Here is a 16110-nt window from a genome sequence, read left to right as displayed (position 1 = left end):
ATTCATCTCTCCGTGGACATTTAGGTGTTTCTAATGACCTCAAATATATAACTGAAAAAGTATCAAAGATGAAAAGGTGATGAATTATATATGTTTCCTCAGAAATCATTACAGGCACAACATCTGCTGCCTAAAATCAATGTAACAAGAGATAGGGATTTAAACATTTTATCTATAATAATAAAAGTAATGCTACCATAATTAAAATTAATAAGTAATTAAAATTGCATGGTGGGGGAGAGATATTGGGAGGTAATGTAGATGCAGTGCATTCTTCATCTTTAATTAGATCAATGACAATTTTCAATTGTGATACAATCAGAAAATTTTAAATTAAAATGAAAGAACAAACATTAGGGCAAAGAAAATATTGCTACTTTTAATAGTAGATCTGGTAGGAGTAGGTATGGGACTAAGAAATAAAGAGGATTTTAATTTTATATCTGTATTGTTACATTTTATTTTTGATTACTGTAAAATATGGAAACTGTGCTATTAAAATATTTAAAAATCAAATTTTCAGCTAACTGGTGAAAAAGAAATTGAAATTATTGTATTTCCTCAATGATTGATATTCATGACTGAATGTCAGTTGTTTATGTGAGTGGATATGTACACATATATATACATAAATATGTATATATAATATATAGTATATACTTTATAATCTTTTATTAAACACTTCTGAAAAATTATTGCAACTTTTGTGAGCAAAGAAGGACAAAATATTTCTGTCCCTGGTATTCTGTTTGTTAGTAATTGTTTCATAGTTTATTGGTTTTGATTTTATTTCTGCTTTTGTTTTTATCATTGAATGAAAATTCAGTTTAAATAATAGTGCGCTATTCAGAAAAATGCTGAACTTGTTAATAACTTATTTTTTAAATGGAATACTTTGTAAAGCATGAGCATTGAAGCAACTTATAGATACAAATTATAATTTTTGATAAGAAATTGATATAAAATCAGCAATTATGCAGTGCACTTGATTATCACACATGCTAAACTAGGGAATACTTTAAGAAGTATTGAATTACTGTTCCTCTATATCTGTAAATAGATTGATAGATAGAGTATATATATGTATGAATTTTCCTCCACGTTAAAAACATTCTCCCCGAAATTCTCATTTTAAAATTTTGCATAAAATAGACAGCTCTCCAAATGATATATTTGTCACATTCCAATATGTTAAGTAATTTCAAGTTATTGAATGTAAAGAACACCCAGATTCTCATTTGAAAGTAGTAACTATATTAGAGTCAAGTTCAGAACCTAATCTTTATATTTGGTAAAGTATAGTCATTATCCAGAAAAGATATGAAGGATACTTGGGGAGAGACTTGTTAATACCTTCTGTATGCATTGGAGCTTAATCAGGAAAATCAAATCCACCGTCATGTAGTTCAATAGAAGGAACTGAGTCTGTGGAACAAGTTACAAAAATGGTAGGAGAAATGAAAAGCCAAATGGTGAACTGTGAGGCAACCACTGAAGGAATTGAGCATCCTTATGGCTGGGAGGGTGGTGTTACCTGACCCCTGGAGCTGGGTTTTAGTGGACAGACATGGGAAACACTAATCAATGTCAATGACAGGTGCTAGATTCCTACAAACATCAGAACAGGGTAGGAAAGTAATGTGAGGACAACATGCAAGTGGATTTAGAAGATATGTAAGACTGGTGGGGATATGATAGTCAAGTCACTTTTTACTGCAACCATTTACTCTGTACAGAAATCAAGAGAATTGTGAGCATTCTATAAGGCTACAGAAGAGTACATCACTGTTGTCGGTACTTGGAGATTTCTTCCCCCTAAGTATTTTATATACAGACTCTGCTGACAAAATATATTTACTGACTTGGCCTTTGGCTATGGTGTGTATGTGGGGTGAAATATAATGCTGCCTCTCTACAAGTAGATGCATCTGGACAGGCATTACATACCACCAAGGAAACAGACAAGAACAAGGCAGAAGATCTTGTAACTATTAACACTCAACAGATCATGACTGAATGTTGCAATGGCGTAGATGCGAAAGAATGTCACAGCAAAACAGAGAGGACCAGCTTGAATTCTGCCTTCTCAAATTGTTAACTATATAACCTTTATGTACCTCAATGCTCCCATCTGTAAAATGGCATTGGGTGTAATTTTCTCAATGGATTTATCTTATTATTAAATTAAATGACATATAGCAGAGGGATCCCACATTACTGGCACTAAATACATAATTTTTCCTTAATTTTTTCATTTATGGTATATGATAAAAAGTTTACTTGAGTAATGTCAAATCTCACATTTGGTAGTTCCATAAAAAGGATCTAATTGAAAGAACACAGAAACTAACAATAGCTGTGATTGAAAATATACAATTAAAATAGTGAATTCTGCTCTGTTACCCAGATGATTCATAAGTGTACTTGCAGAGGATTTTTTTAATCCAGTGACTCTTGTGTGAGTACTCAAGGCTTTATAAAATTACACCATGACTGGAATACTGCGCTATTTCTCTGTTGGTGAAATTACAGTCCTCCTGTGAGGAATGAAATTTAAGTTGTACCTTGATGACTATTACTTTTTCACAGTCCCTGGAAAAATCTTCTGGGAATTAAGCCCTAAGAGATTCCTTCAGAGAGGTACTCTCAGCCTTCATAAATCTCCAGCTTATTTTTACTTAGAGTTCTTGCTCAATGTTAATTCACTTGAGTTTTTGTTTTTTTTTTTTTTTAGAAGATGTTGCAGGTAGGAGTTTATTAATGAATTTATTTATGGCTGTGTTAGGTCTTCGTTTCTGTGCGAGGGCTTTCTCTAGTTGTGGCAAGTGGGGGCCACTCTTCATCGTGGTACGCAGGCCTCTCACTGTCGTGGCCTCTCTTGTTGCGGAGCACAGGCTCCAGACGCGTGGGCTCAGTAATTGTGGCTCACGGGCCTAGTTGCTCCGTGGCACGTGGGATCCTCCCAGACCAGGGCTCGAACCCATGTCCCCTGCATTAGCAGGCAGATTCTCAACCACTGCGCCACCAGGGAAGCCCCCACTTGAGATTTTAACAGAGCTGTGAACCCTGACAAGTCATGCATAATGATTTGCAATCTCAGAGAATATTTGTTTGGTATTAAAATGCCTTATTAAATATTTCAAATTGATCTTTGGAGACTTTCGGGAAAGTCCCCTCTGTTTCTCATTGATATGTAATGTTACAAAATGTGCGCTGTTTTAAAACAGTAGTACAAAAAGAAACCACATGGAAAGACTGACACAGGGCAGTCCCAAAAGGAAACAAGACACGTTTTATTGTACAAAAGAGATCTTGAAAGCTTTTGTATGTACTTGAATCTTTTCATATTTGTTTCAAACATCAGCTGAGAGGCTCTAAACCCTAGCATGGGATTAGCTAAGTGTGCACCGTAGGAAATATTTAACGTGAAAATATTGTACAGTAAATAGCCGATGAAACTTTAAGATGCAATGTTTCTGTGGTTATTGTTTTTAATGAAAACAGTTGTAAAAATTAAAAACGCTTATATAGCGCTTTTTAAAGTTTTCTTTGATTGGAAGCCAGTTATATAGGGAAGGGACTGTTGGTTTAATATCTACTGACCAAATCCATATAATAATTTCCAGAGAAAATTAGATTCTTATTTTAATATTCTAATGGAATCATGGACTTTTAGGTATCTTTACGTATTTTTCTTTGGAAATCTAGCACTGTAGAGGATAACAATTTTCTCTTTTCTATTATGTACACAGTTAGGGCCCATAGCATGAATAAAGGAATTGAATTGTCCAATGTGGGATACTTTTCTCAGACATAGATATATCCATACCAATAATTTCTTTTTCACTTAAACTTTTAACCAGGAATAAAAAAGTCTTTATTAAAATGACCAATGTAATTAATTAATTTACTTAGAATGCTAATAGGTGGATCACTAGTAATGCCTAATATTCAGAAAAAAATCAAATACCATTAATTCCTACCTAATTTAATTTTATCTACTTGTGAGATTAACTTTTGATTTTATCTCCTTTTTGATGTTCTGGCATCAAATAGTCTAGGATATTATCAATCATTTTTTTCTTGGCTTGTAACTTCAGACTCTTGTCCAGAGTCAAAGAACAACCATAAATTCTGAGAGTAAATGTCACTTCCTTCCACTGCAGCCATAGCACAATGTATCAGTTTGCTAGGGCTGCTTGCACCAAAGGACCACAAACTGGGTAGCTTAACACAAGTTTATTGTATCACTGTTCCTGAAGCTAGATGCCTGAGGTCAAGGTATCAGCAGGGCCATGTTCCATCTTCAAGCACTGGGGAAGCATCTGCTCCAGCCCTCTCATCCAGCTTCTAGTGCTTTGCTGGCAGTCTTTGACTTACCTTGGCTTGTGCAGGTATCACCTTGATCTCTGCCTTCATCTTCACATAATGTACTTCCTGTGTGTGTATGTGTGTGTGTGTGTGTGTGTGTGTGTGTGTGTGTGTGTGTCTCCCTCTAAATTTCCTGTTTTTATAAGAACACCAGTCATGTTAGGGTAGGGGCCCAAACTACTGCAGTGTGACTTCGTCTTAATTAATTACATCTATAATGACCCTATTTCCTAATAAAATCACCTCTTAAAGAACTGGAGTTCAGAAATTCAACATATGAACTTTGAGGGAAAACAGTCCAACTCATAACACACATCCTAAGGCATTTTATGTTTTTATTATTTATATATTTCTAATGAAAAAAAAAAAAAACCTTTTTTTCCTTAATGTAAAAGAACTTCCAAAAGCACCAATGGTTCTTAAAATGTTCCCATCAAACCTTCAAATAAACAGGAAAATAAAATAAGTATAATGTTTTCCTTTTGGTTTAGAACTCCTTGGTAGCGAATCTTTGAACAATTTATTTTCCACCCCTGCTATTTAACTCACTCCTGCTGTATTCTGGGGCAGGTTGATTTTTGGTTGAGTTGGGCTGTGCATATACCTATGCTCCCTTCAACCAGCAATCTGTTTACTCAAAGTGGCAGACTGATTCCTTCAGAGGCCACCAAATACGATAGAGGTAATTTACTGTTCTTTGCTTTACATACAATTATAATTGCCCACTACCCTTGAGACCAATGGTACAGAGGTGTCTGTGATTGATAATGACCATACTTTTTGACCACAGTAGATAGAGAGTTAGTATATTTTCTTTCTCTCCTCTGGGACTCTTTTCTGCTCTGCCCACTTCTTTTCGGTACTTTAAACCATCACTTAGTCAACACCACCATACTACTTTTATTTCTTTTCTTCCTCCTTTTCTCCTTTTTCTTTATTTCATTTGTCACTCCACTCATGCATCGCAGCTTTCACTTAACAAGCCTGGGCTTTTAAAGACAGCTCAAGCCAAGCAGAGCACTCTTTCTTTCCTGTAATGGTCCGGCCTGTCACATTAAATGATGTGTGATCTTGCACTATTTGCCTTTCCCAGTTTTCTTCATGGAATGGTTGCTGTGGGGCTACAGTTTAGACATTAAAATTATTTAGACCTAAATCACTATTGTAAGGCCACAGAAAGTTTTAAAACCTGAGCATTTTACAACTGTGGTTTCTTAAAAGATGGCCATTATTTTACTGATTTCTATCTATACTTTTTTTTTTTTTTTTGAATCCTAGTAACTCTTGTATGCCCGGTATGATCAGCATTTTTCCTATAAGATCAAAGATTTGACTGGTATAATTTTATAACATTTTAACCATAGTATGGGCTTCTTTACACATTTTAGAGTCTGATGTGGGTACCTACTACAGATTTTAGTTTCTTCAATGAGGTACCAAATGAAAATGCCTCCCTCCTAAACCAACATTTTTGGGTAAATATCTACCTACTGGTATTCTCTGAACAAGCTGGAGAGATGAATATGGGTATGGAACAGGTGTTGAGACGTCACAGAAGAAGTCTTTAATGTTCTATAGTAATTATTATACTTAGTCATGGAAGAGGTAGTCTACATGTGACTAGCTCTGGAAAGTTTATCAAGCCAGATATCATAGTGCTATAATGAGAAAAATTATGGTACACATCCAAGCCCAAATAAGGCTGTCTAAAAATGGACTAACAGTGAAGCAAGAAGATATACATTTTAAACTTTAAAATTTGAGGTCATCATAGATTCACATGCATTCATGAGAAACGATATAGATTTCTTGTACCCTTTACCCAATTTTACCCCTTGCTAACATCCTGCAAAATATCCAATATAAAACAATATCATAACCAGGCTATTGAAATTATTTACCAATTTTATTTAGATTTCCCTAGTTTTACTTGTGAGTGTATGTATGTGTTTAGTTCGCACATATCCATAATCAAAATACTGAACAATTCCAGCACCCTCATTATCTCTCATGTTGCCCTTTTATGACCAAACCCACCCCTTTCCACTCCTTCTTTCCCAGACTCTGGCAACTACTAATCTGTCATCCACTTCTAAAATTGCATCACTTCAAGAATGTTAAATAAGTGGAATCATACAGTATATAGCCTTTGAGGATTGTCTTTTCCCCTCCTGGGTATGATTCCCTGAAGATTTATCCAAGTTAGTGCCTATATTAATATTCTGTTCATTTTTATTGCTAAGTAGTATTCCATAGTAATACTGTACCATGGTTTGTTTAACCATTTTCCCGTTGAAGGATATCTGGGCTTCTTCTAGTTTGGTGCTACTAAGAATAATGTTGCTGTGAATATTTGTAAATAGGCTTTTATGTGAACGTATATTTTTATTATTTTAGCATAAATGCCCAAGAGTACAATTTGCTGGATTGTATGGTACATGTATGTTTGTTTATTTAAGAATTTTCTAAACTTACATTTCCACCAGCAGTGTATGAGAGGCCTAATATCCTGCCAGAATTTGGTGTCACCATTATGTTTTATTATCCACAATTAGAAATTTCTCTTAGGTATCACACAGTCCTTTTCTTCTGAGTGTGCATAATTACTAGTTATATTTTTGCTTAGCATCTCAATGTAAAAATACTATTTAGAGGCCAAAATCATGGCATTTTATTAAAAATCTTTATACAGTCATCCCTCAGTATCTGCAGGCAATTGGTTCCAGGACCCCCATGGACACCAGAACCTGCAGATACTCAAGTCCCATAGCTGACCCTCCATATCCATATCCGTGGGCTCCATTATCCAGAAATTCAACCACAGCAGATCATAACATAGTACACAATCAACAGTTGGCCGCATTTGTGGATGTGGAACCATATATATGGAGGGCCAACTGTACATTTATGTTCTACTAATAAGGATTGTCAAATGAACTTGGCATACTAAGTCTATTAACTTTTCTAGGATCCTTTGAAGGTACAGAAAAAGTTTTGCTTAAAGTTGTGTCTGAATTCCAACAGAGAAGTAAACACTTTGTAGTTAAGTAGATATTAGACCCTTAGTAGGTGTGTCAGACCTAAATCATAGACTTAACTACTAAAATTAAAAACTGAAATTTGTCAGTACCCCCAGCATTTTTCAATAGTCAACTGTACAGTCTCAAAATACTTTTGATTTTTATCCCCAGTTAACACCTATTTGATTCTTGAGCATTGACCCAACCCGACGCTGATTATGTGAGGGTTAAAAGAGACCCTTTATAATGGTATCAGCATATAAAGAATCACATTAAACTATCTTAAACCAAACACTCCATTCTGGGCTCTCATTTAGGACAGTTAGTGGCACGGAAAGAAAGCAGGGACCGTGTTTGAGAGATAAATCTAAGAAATACAAGAAATTATCACTCTCCATAAGTATTTCAGCATTACCTTTTTCTGTATACAAATTAATCATGTGTTTAATGCCATCACACACTAAAATTTGTTTTCCTGAATGCACAGGTACCTCTGTTCTACAGGTGACAGCCACTGATGCAGATGACCCTACCTATGGAAACAGTGCTCGGGTGGTTTACAGCATTCTCCAGGGACAGCCCTACTTCTCTGTAGACCCTAAAACAGGTTAGTGTTTTTAAGGATAATTTGTGTGCAGATGCATGCTACAATAAAAGAAAGCAATATTTTCATGTCTATGTACTCTTCTACATCAGACATTGTTATTTTAGCACATTAAAAAATGCCCTCACTTTTTGTAAAACAATGTGATTGAATAATTGAAGATAAATTAACAGCTCTCCTTAATATATGATTATCCATCATTTATATCCATACCAGTAAAATGCTTCTTATATTTGCATATTTCTGTGACATTTAAATAAATGCTGTCTATTTAAAACAGAGGTTACATAATGCTTCAGCCCTCAAGTATTGTGTTACGTAAAACAAATTAACTGAGAATAAAGCCAAACACATACAAGCATTTGTTAAGGAAAAATGTGAATTCTGCTTCACCTCTTCTCTTTTCTGTAGCCAAAATAATCATATCATATTATATTATGTGATGCCAAAATGAAAATGAAAGATACTCAAAAATTCATTTTAGGGCTATGTTATAGCAGCATAGTCTAAAAACCACAAAAACTCATGGCCTTATTGACAAACAATTTGTAAATAGAAACTCAGCTAAAGCTAAATATAAACGCATTTTTAATGTAGCTAAATGTTCAGTATGAAGTGTTTCAAGTTTAATAAACAGTTTCAAGAACGTACATAATCAGGAGACACAGATGGAGCAGAGAGAGGTCCAGGATATTCCTGCAGCTTCCTGGGTCCTTTCTGGTCATGTGAGATGAATTCTGAATCAAGTTAACATGTGAGATCTTCAAGTAAAGGGCACTGCCACATAACTAACACAGAAGAGTCATATTTGGTCATAAATATCCCCTTATCCTCATATTGTTACATAGCTTACAACAATTTTTCAGGGAACCCTGCTCAGTAAGTCTACAGATTACAGTTTATTAACCATTGTCTCAGGCAGTGAGGTTGCTAGGAGGATTGTCATTTTCCTGTTTACAAGAAGGTGCCTTCTCTCTTTCCCTGGTGCAATCCAACACAAAGTACACTGGGCAGGAAGAGATCTCAGACATACTGCTTAACACCTTAAATTTCTATAATTTAAGAAGAAAAGAATGAAAAAGGTGTATAGATATAGATATGTAAATGAAGAATATACACATATATATCCACATATTATATGCATTACAATTATAAAATTAATTATAATATTTAATTAAGTGAAATAAAAAATAAGAATTGGGAGATAATAAAAATAAATAACATAATGTGACCTAAAGTGAATATGAGATATATAAGTTCTTGTAGTACTAAGCTATTGCTGAATAGTTAGAATAAAATTGTTTATTAACCAAATAATCAAAATTCTGGGACAAAAATTATATATATCTCTCTATATATGTATATATACATATATACATGTATGTATATGCATATACATATATATATACACATATATATATGTACATGCATGTTGTTCTGGTAGGAGACTTTTAAATTAATTGAAAATATTTTTTATTGAGGTGTATTTGACATATAACACTGTAAATTTAAGGGGTACAAAATGTTGATTTAATGCACTTACATATTGTAATATGGTAGCCATTGTAGTGATAGAAAATCTTAAGCCAAATCATTATTTGACAATAGCATTGCTCATTTTGTGGTACTTTCCCAATAACCATGGTTCTTTTATATAAGAAAGATGTGTATTTCTCACTTTAAATATGCATCTTCCTGAAGGAAAGAAATGAGGAGACCATTCCAGTTACCTTGTTTTATGATTGCACAAAGACATGTTCATGCATGCACACACATGCACACATACCTCGATTTACTCAACTGTCCTTATAGAAAGCCAAATTTCTATTTATACATAAATATTATATTTACTTAATAGAACATGGCTAGGGTATAGACATCTTATATGGATTTTAAAACTCTCCACACACTTCTTGATCTTCTTTAATACCAAATACCAAATTCTGTGTGTTAGTGTATGTTTGAGTTATCTGTCTGAGTGTTTGCATGTGTTGGTGTGAGCACATGCACACATGTGTGTGTGTGTGCATGCATATTTACTTTGGACAAAGAAAGCAGGCCACTGAGGACAAGACTTGACTAGTGTTAGACTCTGCTGTAGCTTGTGTTTTAGTGAAGCAAATACATCAAACACAATATTCAAATAAAAATTGCATTTGGTTGTACATATTTATTATGGGTTAATTAAGTACTTCAGGAAACAAAAATAATTATCTTAAATATAAATAGGCTGCTATTCAGGTACTGCTCTATTGAAATGATCTTTGCTCCTACAATTTTTTCTTCCTTTCTTTAAGCAAAATGATTTATTGAATGAAGTGTATGCCTCCATGTTGATATGTTTTAATTTCAATATTGTATTGTCTGAAGCATCATGGGAGTCTACGGATATATGCTCTACTACAAAGATTGTTTAAATATGCAAATCTCTTAGCCTGCTGTCTGTAGAAAGTGCTAAGAGTGATTAGAAAACAAAATGCTGAGTATTCTCTTCAAAGCTAAGACTTTTTTGGTAATTTAAGCTTAAAAGACCTCTTACAATGCAATTAAACATCCTTAGAACTAATGAATTTAGTGAAAATTGTGCCTTAAATAACTGGAATAAAATACAAACATACTTAGAACTAAGGAATCAGTTGCTATAGATGAGATGTTATATAATAAATGTTGGGATAGTAGTTACTTAAAAATGTACATTTTAATAGTAATACTTTAATTCTATCCTTTCATTTAACATGACTATATGATAACATTTCCAATTAGTACTTTCGATGAAGACAAATTATAATAAATCAGAACTTTTGTGCCCAAATAGAGTTGTGAGTGATTATGGTTAAGATCAGGACTTTGGATTGCCTTGTTTCCATCATGTTAAAAGGTACATCTTGGTACTTAACCTAATTTTCCAATGACAAGCTGCCAATGAGGCCTTGCTTCCTATTATATTAACTATGTATGAATTACTATATCCAGAGAAAATAATTTTGTGGTTCTTGAGTCACTATACTATACACAATTTGTTTAATAAGGTATGTATTGTTTTCTACTGGAATCCCATTAATCAATATGATGAAACATAAATCTTGTGAATAATTTATTGTTTCAAATAAGTTTTGTTGCAGAAACTATTTCATGATGTTTGCTTAATGTATAACAACAAAAGAGGAATACCCATTAATGAGTGATTTAACATTAACTACTATTTGAAAGATACAGAAGGCTATGAAAAAATAACTGAGATGACAATGAATTGTAAAAGACATGTAATATTTCCAGCCAGACTCATGTAGAAATCGTGTTAATATAGGCTTTATGAGGATAATTCTACTTAAATATATTCATTTTAATTCAGCAAGAAAACACTTTTAGAGTTATTGTATGGAGGAACCATTTTAATGTTTATGAAAACTACTGACCCTAAGCAAGTTATTTTGAGGAAGGCAGCTGAATAAGAAAGCCATATGAAGTGGTCAGAGAACTGAAGTGAAGAGAAATCTGAGCTTATGGTTGTTTATTAACACAACTCAAATCTCAATCGTACTCCAGTTAATACACTGTCAACTGCTTTAAAAATAAATTTATGTGTACAAGAACTCTTTGTTTCTTTAGAAACTACAAAATTTAGGTCAGGAGGTGATAATAGAAGCTTGATGAGTGAGTTGCTATAAAATAACTACTTCCCTTGACTTAGGTCGAAGACAAAACCAGAAACCTACCATGTTTCTTTCCAGGGTCTTAGAATGGAGGATTCACAAAAGGCAGGTATGAGGTTTTTAAATGAGAATGCATATCTTTTAATGGTCGTGGTATTTATAGCCACTTGATGATTTTCTCCACTAGCTGTTTTATAGTCCACAACTTATGAAATACTTCTTGTTATTTTAGCTGGTACATATATGTTAAAGTATGCCTGTACCTATTTCACACGGAAATGTGTTGAATCTTCTTTATGGTCAATTCAGGAAACATGAAAACCTGGATTAAAACCTGATGTCAGGGAAAACAAGGGTATGCAGGTTTACAAAATCCTATTTATTCTTTATTTACAACTGTTTACAGTGCTAGCAGAGGTGAATACCAGCTCTTTTGACCATAATTAATATGAAACATAAATCAGTGTAAGTCAATGTTGGATTCTGTATAAATGGCACTAATAGTGGTTTTCTGCCACACACCTAATAAAGACTACTGACACATTTATGCAGTTTAATATAGATGCACTTATATTTTAAATTGTGAATCATTTTTCATATAATCTTTATTAATTTTTACTTATTTAAAATGAATATTTAATTAGAAAATATAGTAGCTTAAAACATTTCTGTTGATAAATCCTACATTTAATTTTCAGATACATAAGAATAGTAAGACTAGAAAGGCTACCTTTTAATTATATATTGATACAAAGAACATACCAGATTGTTTTCAACACTTCTAGTTCACTTTAGTACTTGAATGTTTCTGTGACATGATGTTAAAAAAGGGTAGACATTGGTTTCAAATCTCTTGTCTGTCAAACCTTTCTGCATTAATGACATGCATTCCACAGGGAACAGGGCAGTTGACCTCAAATCAAATGCACTACACCTAGTGATGCCTATTGGTTCTAAAGGCACAAATAATATTACTACTTATTTTTAAAAGGCATTATTGTAAATATAATAAAGAAATACTTATTTGTCCTTCCTATGAAAACAAATATTTAGTCATGTTATAGTTTAATTAGTATAGTGAAGTAATTCATATTTATTATTTTTCTAAAATACCAAGGGTTATTCCAAAAAGACTTGGGAATACTTCATAGTCAAATCTTAGGATGTACTTAGTACCATAGTAAATTTATCAAGCTACTTAAATTTTATGTTCTAGTTTCCTTGTATGTATATTTATAATGAAAATGTCGATTCCAGTGAGGAGGGTAATGCAATGCTGTTACTTTATCCAGTCACTGGAAAAACATAGGTACTCAGTAAGGTTCTCTCATTTTGCTATCTTTCCTTTAACATTGACAAGAATTTCCAAAATTACTATATAGTTCACCATGATGAGTTTGAAAGAGTCCATCTAAAGTAGAAAAAAAAAATTTCATTTGGAAGAATTTTTTAGTCCAAATAACCAAACAAAATTTTAAAAAATGAGTTCCACTATTAAATCTTATGTAAATTCCTTTTCTGAAATTTCAAAGAAAGTTGTCTTTATAAATATTTTTTTCTTGCTTATTGTAATTTTTTTATTTAGTTTTTTTTTTTTTTTTTGCGGTACGCGGGCCTCTCACTGCCGTGGCCTCTCCCACTGCAGAGCACAGGTTCCAGACGCACAGGCCCAGCGGCCATGGCTCACGGGCCCAGCCGCTCTGTGGCACGTGGGATCCTCCCGGACCAGGGCAATAACCTGTGTCCCCTGCATTGGCAGGCAGACTCTCAACCACTGCACCACCAGGGAAGCCTTTATTTAGTTTTAAAATTGCCTTTTTTATCACTTTTAATTCTCCACTGAAATGATTAATCTAGTCTTTTTCTTTTTAACATCTTTCTTGGAGTATAACTGATTTACAATGTTGTTAGTTTCTGCTGTGAATCTGCTATGTGTATACATATATCCCCATATCCGTTCCCTGTTGATCCTCCTTCCCACCTTCCCTATCCTACCCCACTAAGTGGTCACAAAACACCGAACTGACATCCCTGTGATATGCAGCTGCTTCCCACTAGCGATTTTACATTTTTTGGTGCATATATGTCAATGCTACTCTCTCACTTCGGCCCAGCTTACCCTTCCCCCTCCCCATATCCTCAAGTCCAGTCTCTATGTCTGCATCTTTATACCTGTCCTGCCCCTAGGTTCATCAGAAGCATTTTTTTTTTTAGATTCTTATATATGTGTTAGCATACAGTATTTGTTTCTCTCTTTCTGACTTACTTTACTCTGTATGACAGACTCTAGGTCCATCCACCTTACTACAAATAACTCAATTTCATTTCTTTTTATGGCTGAGTAATATTCCATTGTATACATGTGCCTCATCTTCTTTATCCATTCATCTGTCGATGGACACTTAGGTTGCTTCCATGTCCCAAATATTGTAAATAGTGTTGCAGTGAATATCGTGGTACATATTTCTTTTTGAATTATGGTTTTCTCCAGGTATATGCCCAGTAGTGGGATTGCTGGGTCATATGGTAGTTCTGTTTTTAGTTTTTTAAGGGACCTCCATACTGTTCTCCATAGTGGCTATATCAATTTACATTCCCACCAACAGTGCAAGAGGGTTTCCTTATCTCCACATCCTCTCCAGCTTTTATTGTTTGTAGATTTTTTGATGATGGCCATTCTAACCAGTGTGAGAAGATACCTTATTGTGGTTTTGATTTGCATTTCACTAATGATTAGTGATGTTGAGCATCCATTCATGTGTTTGTTGGCAATGTGTATATCTTCTTTGGAGAAAGGTCTATTTAGGTCTTCTGCCCATGTTTGGATTGGGTTGTTTGATTTTTTTGATATTGAGCTGCATGAGCTGCTTGTATATTTTGGAGATTAATCCTTTGTCAGTTGCTTAATTTGCAAATATTTTCTCTCATTCTGAGGTTTGTCTTTTCATCTTGTTTATGGTTTCCTTGGCTGTGCAAAAGTTTTAAAGTTTCATTAGGTCCCATTTGTTTATTTTTGTTTTTATATCCTTTTCTCTAGGAGGTGGGTCAAAAAAGATCTTGCTGTGATTTATGTCATAGAGTGTTCTGCCTAAGTTTTCCTCTAAGAGTTTGATAGTTTCTGGCCTTACATTTAGGTCTTTAATCCATTTTGAGTTTATTTTTGTGTATGGTGTTAAGGAGTGTTCTAACTTCATTATTTTACATGTAACTGTCCAATTTTCCCAGCACTACTTATTGAAGAGGCTGTCTTTTCTCCACTGTATATTCTTGACTCCTTTATCAAAGATAAGGTGACCATATATGCGTGGGTTTACCTCTGGGCTTTCTATCCTGTTCCATTGATCTGTATTTCTGTTTTGGTGCCAGAACCATACTGTGTTGATTACTGTAGCTTTGTAGTATAGTCTGAAGTCAGGGAGCCTGATTCTTCCAGCTCAGTTTTTCTTTCTCATAATTGCTTTGGCTATTCAGGGTCTTTTGTGTTTCCATACAAACTATAAAATTTTTAGTTCTAGTTCTGTGAAAAATGCCATTGGTAGTTTGATAGGAATCTACTGAATCTGTAGATTGCTTTGGGTAGTATAGTCATTTTCACAATGTTGATTCTTCCCATCCATGAATATGGTATATCTCTCCAGGGTTTTTATAATTTTCTGCATATGGGTCTTTTGTGTCCTTAGGTAGGTTTATTCCTAGGTATTTTATTCTTTTTGTTGCAATGGTAAATGGGCGTGTTTTCTTAATTTCACTTTCAGATTTTTCATCATTATTGCATATGAATGCTAGAGATTTTTGTGCATTAATTTTGTATCCTGCTACTTTACCAAATTCATTGATTAGCTCTAGTAGTTTTCTGGTAGCATCTTTAGGAATCTTTATGTATAGTATCATATCATCTGCAAACAGTGTCATTTTTACTTCTTCTTTTCTGATTTAGATTCCTTTTATTTCCTTTTCTTCTCTGATTGCCATGGCTAACACTTCCAAAACTGTGTTGAATAATAGTGGTGAGAATGGGCAACCCTGTCTTCTTCCTGATCTTAGTGGAAATGGTTTCAGCTTTTCACCATTGAGAATGATGTTGGCTGTTGGTTTGTCATAAAGGTCTTTATTATGTTGAGGTAATTTCCTTCTATCCCTACTTTCTGGAGAGTTTTCATCATAAATGGGTGTTTAATTTTGTCAAAAGTTTTTTATGCATCTGTTGAGATTATCATGTGGTTTTGTCCTTCATTTTGTTAATATGGTGTATTACATTGATTGATTTGCATATATTGAAAAGTCCTTGCATTCCTGGGATAAACCCCACTTGATCATGGTGTATGATCCGTTTAATGTGCTGTTGGATTCTGTTTGCTAGTATTTTGTTGATGATTTTTACATCTATGTTCATCAGTGATATTGGTGTGTAGTTTTCTTTTTTTGTGGCATCTTTGTCTGGTTTTGGCATCAGCATGATGGT

At 34.0% G+C, this 16110-nt stretch overlaps 1 protein-coding gene across 5 annotated transcripts in view; it reads left to right on the top strand.

The window, feature by feature from the left end:
• Positions 1-16110, top strand: part of CDH18 (cadherin 18) — a 1040565-nt gene that overhangs the window by 791302 nt on the left and 233153 nt on the right. For all 5 annotated transcript variants that reach the window (XM_060295678.1, XM_060295679.1, XM_060295677.1 and 2 more), the window contains one exon: positions 7879-7998. In XM_060295678.1, the coding sequence (XP_060151661.1) occupies positions 7879-7998 (120 nt within the window). The remainder of the gene's footprint in view (positions 1-7878; positions 7999-16110) is intronic.

The sequence above is a fragment of the Globicephala melas genome, chromosome 3 (genome assembly GCF_963455315.2).
Source record: "Globicephala melas chromosome 3, mGloMel1.2, whole genome shotgun sequence".
In the NCBI taxonomy this organism is placed as follows: Eukaryota; Metazoa; Chordata; class Mammalia; order Artiodactyla; family Delphinidae; genus Globicephala; species Globicephala melas.
This window is presented reverse-complemented; position numbering and strand designations above follow the sequence as displayed.